This window comes from Pongo pygmaeus, chromosome 16 (genome assembly GCF_028885625.2).
Source record: "Pongo pygmaeus isolate AG05252 chromosome 16, NHGRI_mPonPyg2-v2.0_pri, whole genome shotgun sequence".
NCBI classification, from domain to species: Eukaryota; Metazoa; Chordata; class Mammalia; order Primates; family Hominidae; genus Pongo; species Pongo pygmaeus.
This window is the reverse complement of record NC_072389.2, coordinates 46,090,655-46,101,073: the sequence shown is the minus strand read 5'-3', so window position 1 is coordinate 46,101,073 and position 10,419 is coordinate 46,090,655. Positions and strand designations below refer to the sequence as shown.

Genomic DNA, 10,419 nt, shown 5'->3' with positions numbered 1-10,419 from the left:
CAGCCTCCCAAAATGCTGGGATTATAGGCGCGAGCCACCATGCCCGGCCGACTCCAAGAAAATTCTTGAGACAAGTAGGGAGGAAGCAAGCACTAATAGAGTGACAGAAATCACTGCTCCCAGCTGCCGGAAAGCAAAGGATTCTGTGGGGAGCAGCACCATCTGCTGGCCAAAGGGAAGAACAGCCCCTGCTTCACAATTCAGGCTGGTTGGCTGCAATCCCCAATGAGCCCTAGAGAGGCAGAGTTGGCGGACAAGGTGAAGGACTGCATGCCAAGGTGTGGAGGCATGTAGGGCCTGGCAGCCTCCCTGTGACACTCCAGCCCCACTTGGAGATCACTCACACACTGCTCAGCCCAGCATCAACACAAAGCCACCAGTGCAGTGCAGACAGTTTAATGCTCTCCACCTCCATTACCATCACCGACCATCCTCCACAAGGCCCTCGGCCCCAGGGCACCCTTCACACTGGAGCCCCAGACAGTGTGCACAAAAGCATGCCCCCACTAGCATCACTTTCTCACCCAATGCTCAGGACTTCGAAGGCTGCCTTCTCACTTCTGGGACACCTATAGGCAGGAGGAAGAGAAGGCTTCTTCTGAGAGAGAAGAGCTGGGGTTCCAGAGGCCGCAGAGTGAACAGATGGAAGAAAGGTGCTCGCTCTCTCTCTCGAGGTGAACAGGACGTGTGTGGGGAATGACAGGGACAGAACTGCTGCTAGAGGCAGGGGGTGGAATTGGGTCAGATTTCTGACTTCTCCAGGTGAAGGGCCTCTACTGGGAGGTAGGCTGATGGCATAACTGCGGCTCTGAAGAACAGCATGAAAAGCTGGCAGAATACACTCACACCTGACACCTCCTGGCCAACAGCGCTACTCTACTCCCGTCAACTTGGTCACAGTATGGCAATTGCAAGATGACTGAGCAGAGCCTAGGAGGCAGCCTTCCCAAGTGGGTTCAAGCCACTGCTCCCCATTGCCCACCCCCCATCAAAGGTGACACCCTCCTACAGCCAACTGAGCTGCTCCTCCTCGTAGCGCTGGGGGTCGATGAACGGCCGGTCGATAGAGCGGATCATCAGCTCCCCACAGTATACACACTCAGCAGCCACCAACTCATCCAGGTCAGCCTTGAGCTGTTCCCGGCTGGGCCCTGCCGTGGCAGCCCCACCCTCGGCCTCCTTGGCCCGGGCAGAGCCTTTGGCTAGGGGTGGAACAGCCCCCAGCTTCCTCTGCAGCTCCTCCAGCCGGGCCTGCTTGTAGGCTGGCAGGCCAGGTCGCACGGCCTGCAGCAGGCAGTCAGCATGGAACATATGGCCACAGAGGAAGAGGTAAAAAGGGCGGTTGAGCAGGGGGAAGTCACAGGTGGCACATTTGTCCTGGGGCTCCACAGTGCCGTAGCGGCCCCGCAGCTCCTGCAGGTCTCGCCGGATGCGTTGGGCACTGGCTGTAGCCTCTTCCATCTCCCGCTGCAGCTCCTGGATGTGGTGGTTGTAGGCCTTAAGTGAGCTGCAGATCGCCTCCTTGAAGTGGTCGATGGTGACGAAATCAGGAAAGAAAGGCAGCACATCCTCAATCTTGAGCAAGGGGCAGCTAGCCAGACAAGCCATGGCTGTCTGTACATCTTCCTCCTCCTGCACCACGTGCCGTGCGATCTTCAGCCACAGCTTCTTGCGCAATTCCTCATCCTCCTCAGGCAGGTCTGCACACTGCTTGGCCAGGTCCACGTCCACCTGTGGGGAGAGCATGGGCTTTAGGGCCAAGCCCCTCCCTGCCCAACATGGAGACTATGGGAGAGAGAGATGGCCGAGGAGAGGCCCCGAGGCAGGATTCCCAGCACTCCTGGAAGCAAGGGGGCCTGCCCCTGCCACAGCTATGTAAAAGCTACTTAAGAGTAGTAGGGCTCCAATTTTAGTGAAGTTAGAAATCACCTGGGAGGCTGGGCGCAGTGGCTCAGGCCTGTAATCCCAGCACTTTGGGAGGCCAAGGCAGGCAGATCACGAGGTCAGGAGATTGAGACCATCCTGGCTAACACAGTGAAACCCCATCTCTACTAAAAATACAAAAAAATTAGCCGGGTGTGGTGGCGGGCGCCTGTAGTCCCAGCTACCTGGGAGACTGAGCCAGGAGAATGGCGTGAACCTGGGAGGCTGAGCTTGCAGTGAGCCGAGATTGGGCCACTGCACTCCAGCCTGGGAGACAGAGCAAGACTCCATCTCAAAAAAAAAAAAAAAAAAAGAAAGAAAGAAAGAAATCACCTGGGAAACATATTCAAAATACAAATTTTTGAGCCCTGCCCCCAGGCATTCTGATTCAATAAGTCCTGAGTGCAGGCCTAGGAACTGCATGTTAAATAGCACTTCATGGGATGCTAAGGCAGGTGACAATTCATGGTTTGAGAAGTGTAACTCAGCACCTTCCTCTTCTGCTAACGTGTATGTACCAGGCAGTGTTCTAAGTACTTTTCTTTTTTTCTTTTTGAGACAGAATCTCACTCTGTTGCCCAGGCTGGAGTGCAGTGGTGCGATTTCGGTTCACTGAAACCTCCTCCTCCCAGGTTCAAGTGATTCTCCTGCCTCAGCCTCCTGAGTAGCTGGAATTACAGGTGCGTGCCACCATGCCCAGCTAACTTTTGTATTTTCAGTAGAGACAGGGTTTCGACATGTTGGCCAGGCTGGTCTCGAACTCCTGACCTCAGGTGATCCGCCCACCTTGGCCTCCCAAAGTGCTGGGATTATAGGCATGAGCCACCGTGCCCGGCCCTGAGTATTTTTCTTTTCTTTTTCTTTTTTTTTTGAGACGGAGTCTTGCTCTGTCACCCAGGCTGGAGTATAATGGCGTGATCTCAGCTCACTGCAACCTCCACCTCCCGGGTTCAAGCGATTCTCCTGCCTCAGCCTCCTGAGTAGCTGGGATTACAGGCGCGCACCACAATACCCAGCTAATTTTTATATTTTTAGTAGAGATGGGGTTTCACCATGTTGGTCAGGCTGGTCTCGAACTCCTGACCTTGTGATCCACTCGCCTCGGCCTCCTAAAGTGCTGGCGCAAGCCACCACACCCGGCCCTGAGTACTTTTCATACACAGAACTTTATCAACCCTATGAGGTAAATGTACTATAACACTGACCCCCTTTTGTGGCCGAATAATCTGAGCACAGAGAGGTTCAGAAACTAACCCAAGGTCACACAGCTTAGTCAGTGGCATAGCCAGAATTCGAATCTGACTTAACAGTCCATGCTCTTAACCTTCCCTCTCTGCAAGAAGCCAGCACCCTCTAGACATGGACCCCCAAGCCCTTCCGCATCTAAAGCTACTGCTCTTTGGGTCCCTCTCCCAGCTGGGGTCAAGACGCACTGGCTTACCTGCAGGGCCAGGTCCACGGCCTCCTCATACAGCTCTAGGACCTTGTAGACATGGACACAAGCGCGGTGGTGGCCATGCTCAGCGCAGAGCCGCAGCGCATACTTGAGGTCGTAATGTACCCGGTGGGGGCTGGCCCCAGCCTGCTCCAGATAGGCCAGCAGTGAGTCCGGCCGGCCACGGGCATACAGCGACAGCAGGTAGTTGTGGATGGCCTGCTCAGTCTCCCCCAGCACGTTCACGCAGAACTCCATGTAGCGGATGGCCTGGCTCACCTGCTGGACCTCACCACCCTGGCTGTAGTTCACCAGGGCAGGGATGAGCTGACGAGCATCCAGCCGGCTGCCCATCTCAATCCAGGCATCTACAAGCTGGCGGGGGATGTGACGGATGAGGATGGGTGAGAACTTGTAGAAGAGCTGGGGGTCACGGTGGCGCGCGAGCACGGCCAGGGCCTCCTCGTAGGCCTCGTGCTGACAGTGGTAAGCCACCACCCGCTCATAGTCCTGCATGATCACTGCAAAGTACACCATGTGTTCTGTGTCCCCATGACTGGCGAGCAGCTCATGGATAGAGGCCCGGCTGGCAAAGAGCCACTCTTTGTGGCGGGGGCTGCTGAGGAAGGTTCGAAAGCATTCCTTGGTTTCTCGGTAGAGGGTCAGGGCCTCTGGGTCGCCCTGCAGAGCCCCAAGCCGGCTCAGGTAGAGCTCTGTCAGCCAGGTGGTCAGCAGTGTGGCCTGGGTACGTTCGGCTGGCTTCAAACTGGCCAGTTTTCGCTGCAGGAACTCAGCCAGAGCCTGCTCCTGTCGGGCCTCCAGGAACTTGAGGGCAATCTCCTCAAAGTAGCTCTGGGTCAGGGCATAGCAGCGTGCGCTCTCCAGGTAGCGACGCTGGCGAAAGCAGAAATCGGCCTCCCGGGCCAGGACCGTGTCCAGGCAGTCGGGCCGCTCTCGACAATACTCTTTGGCCAGATCGAAGCGGTTCATGTCCAGATAGGTGCGCCAGACATCTCGGGCCTCCCGTTGCACGTGGTAGCGGAAGACAGCCCGCTCAGTGTAGGCCCACAGCTGGCCTGTGGAGGAGTCCTTCACCATGTGCTTCAGCGGCCCAAATTTCTCCAGGAAGTGATCCCGCAGCACCACCTGCCCGGTCAGTGTGCACACTGCCTCCACCCGGTCTGCCAGTAGCAGCAGGAAGTGGAATTGGGTCAAGACGATGGCTAGGGGTGGGCTGGCCCCAGGGCCTACCCCCTCTGGATACTCCCAGACTCGCTCCTCGCTCAGCAGAGAGTCAGGGCGCCCACAGTCCAATGCCCCATACAACACACCATCCCCCATCATCCAGGCGAAGGCCCGGGGTGCGGAGCGCAGCTTGGGGGTGTAGAAGGCCAACTCACTGTAGCCCAGGTTGCTGGGAAACTCACGGAATGGGGGTGGGTGGTCCGTGTAAGCCGCAAAGAGCCCTGAGAAACCCTGGGCCTCAGCCCCCTCTGCTGCTCGGCCTATGAACTGGAAGAGGCGCTGCCGAGTGGTGGCAATAACAAAGCTACGCCCATCAGGGCCCCGCTCGGCCTCAAGGGAGCACACAGGTGCTGGACCCCCTTCTTCATTTAGCACGTACAATGGGCGGAAGTAGAGATCCGGAGCAGGGCCAAAAAGCCCACCTTCGCTGGCTGAGAGCTCTGCTTCGAAGATGTGGCCTTGGGCAGTCCCGACCAGGATGGGGCCTGTGCTGCTCTCCGTGCCCAGTGCCTTGTTCCAACCCACACTCTCCACCAGCTGCCCCTTCCAGCGTGCTAGTGGCCGTACCTTCTGTCCGTTTCGGTTCACGTAGAGGACCTCCGTGCTGCTCAGGGCAATCAGCAGGTGGGAGCCTGGAGTGGGGAGAGCATGGCGCCCCAGTGGATGCTGCCATTCCCACCCTCAGCCTCCTCCTGGCCCGCACACCACCCTCAGAGCCCACCCACCCAGGCAGTGACTGACCAGAGACCCCCTCCTCAGATCTCCACTGTCACTTACCAGTATGGTCAAGGAACATCTTGTGAACTTTTGCGTCATCCTTACGTCCCAGCTCCACGTGGTTGGGCTCATTTGCCTTGCCCAAGTCAATGCTGTGGGGACAAGCGTCACCATCACTCTAGAGAAGGGAAGATCCTTTTTTGGATCATGATCCTCTTTAATAATCTGATAAAAGCCATAGACTTTCTTCCCTGAAATCTACATCTACGCATAAAATGCTGAATACAGGCCAGGTGCAGTGTGGCTCAGGCCTGTAATCCCAGCACTTTGGGAGTCCGAGGTGGGTTGCTTGAGCTCAGGAGTTTGAGACCAGACTGGGCAACATGGCGAAATCCCATCTCTACAAAAAATACAAAAAAATTAGCGAGATGTGGTGGTACACACCTGTGGTCCCAGCTATTTGGGAGGCTGAGGTGGGAGACACCTGAGCCCAGGAGGCAAAGGCTGCAGTGAGCTGAGACTACACCACTGCATTCCAACCTGGGCAACAGAGTGAGACCCCATCTCAAAAAAAAAAAAAAAAGGAATTGCTGAATACAGCAGCTCTACCTATGGGGTAGCCCTGAAAAATATACAGGGCCCTACTTAAGAACTCTCTTGCCAGGTGCAGTGGCTCACACCTGTCATCTCAGCTTTTAGGGAGACAGAGGCGAGAGGGTAGCTTGAGCCCAGGTGTTTGAGACCTGCCTGCGCAATATAGCAAGACCATGTTCTCCACAAAAAGGGGGGAAAAAAAAAGACAGGCCGGGCACGGTGGCTTACGCCTGTAATCCCAGCACTTTGGGAGGCCGAGGCGGACAGATCACAAGGTCAGGAGATCGAGACCATGGTGAAATCCCATCTCTACTAAAAATACAAAAAATTAGCCGGGCGCGGTGGCAGGCGCCTGTAGTCCCAGCTACTGGGGAGGCTGAGGCAGGAGAATGGCGTGAACCCAGGAGGCAGAGCTTGCAGTGAGCTAAGATCGCAGCACTGCACTCCAGCCTGGGTAACAGAGCGAAACTCTGTCTCAAAAAAAAAAAGAAAAGAAAAAAGACAAACAACAACAACAAAAACCCTCTCAGCTCTGCAAGCTCCCTCACCTTATTTTGAGAAATCACTAAGGAGAAGTTTTTCCCCTCTGCTCAAAAAAGAATCAATCAGACTTGAAGGAAGAAAACAAAAAGATCTCCAGTGCATCTGGGAAGATAGGCAGAGATATCCCAGATTGCTGAGGTAAGAAGGGAACAACAAAGAGTAGCTCATAGTTACTGGGCACTTTTTATATACCAAGCACCATGCCAAGAGTTTCATCAATCTAGTATTATCTCAATTAATCTTGACAAAAACCTTGAGGAGTACTCCTGTTTATATTTTCCTTATGAAATTCTTTCCAAATTATATGCTTGTTCTAACTAAAGAATCGATGCAAAGATGTATAAAGAATGACTTAATTTTCTTCTCAAACTCCTGTTATCCCAACTGAGAAAATTCATGTTAACATCTTTTTTCATACTCATAATGTAAATAGGGTGGTTTTCTTGCTGTCATTACAAAAATGCCTTCATATTGCATATATGTGTATGTGTCTTAATTTGTAAATTTTCTAAACTAATGATATTTCATGAACATTCCACTAGTCAATCGATATAGCTCTAACTTGTTTTTTTTTACCCCCAAACCCAGCTTTCCGGGATAACTCTTTTTTTTTTTTCAGACAGAGTCTTGCTCTTGTCACCCAGGCTGGAGTGCAGTGAGCATGATCTCGGCTCACTGCAACCTCTGCCTCCCGGGTTCAAGCCATTCTCCTGCCTCAGCCTCCCAAGCAGCTGGGATTACAGGCACCTGCCACCACGCCCTGCTAATTTTATATTTTTAGTAGAGACGGGGTTTCTCCATGTTGGCCAGGCTGGTCTTGAACTCCCGACCTCAGGTGATCTGCCTGCCTCAGCCTCCCAAAGTGCTGGGATTACAGGTGTGAGCCACCTCGCCCAGCCAGGATAATCCATTTTTTTAAACAACTGCATTATATTCTATTTTATGGCTGAACTACAGTTTAATCACCATTTTCCTATTGATGAGCATTCAGCATGGATCCAGTTTTTCCTACCACAAGAATGCTGCAATCAATACTCTTAAGTCTACACTCCTAAAGTTTTTTTTTTCTTTTCCTTTTTTTTTTTTTTTTTTCTGAGACGGAGTCTTGCTGTTGTCGCCTGGGCTGGAGTTCAATGGTGCAATCTTAGCTCACTGCAACTTCCGGCTCCCGGGTTCCAGCAATTCTCATGCCTCAGCCTCCCCAGTAGCTGAGATTACAGGCGCCTGCTCCACGCCCGGCTAATTTTTGTATTTTTAGTAGAAACAGAGTTTCACCGTGTTGGCCAGGCTGGTGTCGAACTCCTGACCTCAGGTGATCCACCCTCCTCAGCCTCCCAAAGTGCTGGGATTACAGGTGTGAGCCACTGTGCCTGGCTTTTTTTTTTTTTTTTTTTTAAAGAGACAGGAGTACAGTGGTGCAAACACAGCTCACTGCAGCCTTGAACTCCTGGGCTCAAGTGATCCTCTTGCCTCGGCCTCCCCAGTAGTTGGGACTGCACCATCACATCTGGCTAATTTTTAAACATTTGTTTTGGTAGAGATGGGGGTCTCACTATGTTGCCCAGGCTGGTCTCAAACTGCTGATCTCATGTGATCCTCTTGTCTTGGCCTCCCAAAGTGCTGAGATTATAGGTGTGAGCCACCATGCCCTGCCAGGCCAGATTCTTAACCACTACCCTGTATTGATTCTCTTTGGAAAGGGATAGGATATTTCCTGAAAACTCCAAATTCACTGCTTTACTTGCCTGGAATAGAAGAAAGGCCCAGTGAGTTAATAGCCCCCAAACACCTCTCTAGTCCCTACTCCTAAGCTCTGTGAGCCTTTGATTACCGGAGCAGCGTATCCTTGCCCAGGCTCATGCAGAGCTGATTGCTGGAGACGACAAGACTGGTGATGCGCTCGGAAGGGGTGAAGTCAATGCGCTGCTTTGTGAAGATGGGCACTTCCTTCTCCAGCTGGGCATTCACGTACCCTACAGGTAAGGAAAGACAAGAAGATTAGCTGTGGAAGAGACAGGTGAAGGGCAAGGAGAGGCAGAAGAAACACCACAGTGCTCCTCGCCACTTTCCTGACATATTCCTATCCCCAGGACCTTGGTTAACAAATAGTTTGATATCAAGTCGTTTGCTGGTCACCTTTACAATAGAAGTCTGGAGCTCTTTCCACACTCTGACAGCAGTGAGGGGTTGATTCTTTGAACCCTTAAGATGCTGTCACAGCATGATATACCTGCTCGCACTGGTAATGGGGCTGCGTGGGGGTGGGACGGGACTGGTGGTCTGGGTATTCTCCCCTATCAGGTCTTTGGCCTAGCAATCCCAGCTTAACTGAAGTAGTATAGCCCCATTCTCTGCTCCCCTCCCTGCCCATGCGGTAATGAGCCTCAGTGTAGAGTTGGCAAGTGCTGGGATATTTTGAGCATTGAATGAGGGTAAAGACTAGAGTGAAAGCAGCTGCAATTCGTTAACACCATTCACTGGAACAGTTCCCCAGGGCTCCCTATGCCCTCATTCTCCTGGAGACTCACTACTTTCTACAAAAACGTCCCAAAACTCCAGGCTGCACCCAGCTATAGCCAAGGCCAAAAAAATTTCATCTCCATTTTCCCTGTTCAGCGACAAAATTCCCTCTGGGACCCTTCCTTCTTCCTCTGCAATATTCCGCCTTCACCACTTTCTTTGTCCATTCCTTCCCTCCCACCTCCAGAAGGGGCCTGGTGGGAAAAGCATCAGCAGAAGCCGGGAGCCCATTCTAAGTTCTCCCAACAGCCCAACTGCGCCCTGTAGGTGAGTACTTCCTTATCTGGGCCCCAATTCCCTCTCAAAAGGACCCTAGCGGTAGAGCCTAGATCACGCGACAGCTCCCGTTGCTCTTTCAAACTTCGACTATCGTACCAGCTGGGGGCCAAGAGAGCCTGAAGAGAATCAGGGGCCTAGACCCGGAAGGCACGGCCCAGGGGATGACCCCGAGGTCTCGGAGCTGCCCTCCCCGCTGCACCCACGCAAATGCTAGGAGAGCCGAAAGGGGCAGCGGAACCCTCCTCTTCCTTACCCGAGTGGGGGATGCCCACGCTAGGACAGCCGGGCTGCAAGACGGCCGAGCGGGACAGCGAGTTCTCGTACTCATCCAGGATGGACGCCATGGTGCCCGGCCTCTGGGCTCTTTGTCCGGGGCCTGGGGATTACAAAAGGGCTACCCCCCGGGGTCCCCGTCGCCCCAGAATGGAAGCTGTAACTCCCCAGCCTCTGACAGATCCTGGGAACCTGCAGCCGTCGCCTCCTCTTTGAAATCCTGAGGATCCTCTTGCTCTTGCCTTATGCAGCGAGATAATCGGGCAGCCCTCGCCCTTGAATCTGGCGCAGTCTTGCACCCTACTCCCCGCCCCCGCTACAAAAGATCACAGGCTCCCTTCAGCCGGTCCCAGGTGATCCCAACCTCGCCCCGGCAGCTCAGCTGACTCCCGCCCCTGTGACGCGGGCCTAAAACGTAACTTCCGGGTTCTCAGAGCCCCACGTACGCTGGCGCACAACGTCGCCGGGCCCTCCGGCGGAAGGCGAGACGAGGGCTGAGGGCTGGGCGCGTGGCGGCTGCTGCTGAACACAAGCCCCGCCCCCAGGATCCTGCTGCAGTTCCGAGCTTTGACACCAGGAGGCAATCCCGGCTTTCTCAGCCGGCCTTCCCCACCCGCCCCGCGCCGCCCAGCCCTGGCTTTCGTGCCCAAGCTCCGCTCCCTCAGATGGTCTGTCCAGCCTTCCTGACCAGCTCCCGCTCCCGCCTCTCTAAACAGCCTCGGGGAACCTCCCGTTCCTCAATCCAATCGCTGTCTCTCGATCCCACCGTCACAGGGCACACGCAGACAAGTCCTGGCCACTCTTCTCCCTTACCCAAAGGCCCCCCAGCTTCCAGGAGGCCGCAGAGCTGGTGGCCAGGCTAGTGGGAAGCCCTGTGCCAGGAACCGCCC

At 54.3% G+C, this 10,419-nt stretch overlaps 1 protein-coding gene across 1 annotated transcript; it reads right to left on the bottom strand.

Moving 5' to 3' along the window:
* Window positions 1-380: 380 nt before the first annotated feature.
* VPS18 (VPS18 core subunit of CORVET and HOPS complexes) lies at window positions 381-10,016 on the bottom strand. The gene is made up of 5 exons (XM_054450296.2): window positions 9,510-10,016; window positions 8,289-8,430; window positions 5,381-5,472; window positions 3,365-5,235; window positions 381-1,731 (listed from the first exon to the last, which is right to left on the bottom strand). Exons 1-5 carry the CDS (start codon window positions 9,598-9,600, stop codon window positions 1,006-1,008), a joined length of 2,922 nt encoding a protein of 973 aa, XP_054306271.1. The 5' UTR covers window positions 9,601-10,016; the 3' UTR covers window positions 381-1,005.
* Window positions 10,017-10,419: the final 403 nt, after the last annotated feature.

What these genes read in the sequence shown, in the direction of transcription:
- VPS18 (XM_054450296.2), bottom strand. Translation starts at nt 9,600, where the DNA reads ATGGCGTCCATCCTGGATGAGTACGAGAACTCGCTGTCCCGCTCGGCC. An exon ending in GATGTTCCTTGACCATACTG is followed by an intron (nt 5,236 to 5,380) that starts GTAAGTGACAGT and finishes TCCCCACTCCAG; the next exon opens with GCTCCCACCTGCTGATTGCC. An exon ending in CCGTGGACCTGGCCCTGCAG is followed by an intron (nt 1,732 to 3,364) that starts GTAAGCCAGTGC and finishes CTCTCCCCACAG; the next exon opens with GTGGACGTGGACCTGGCCAA.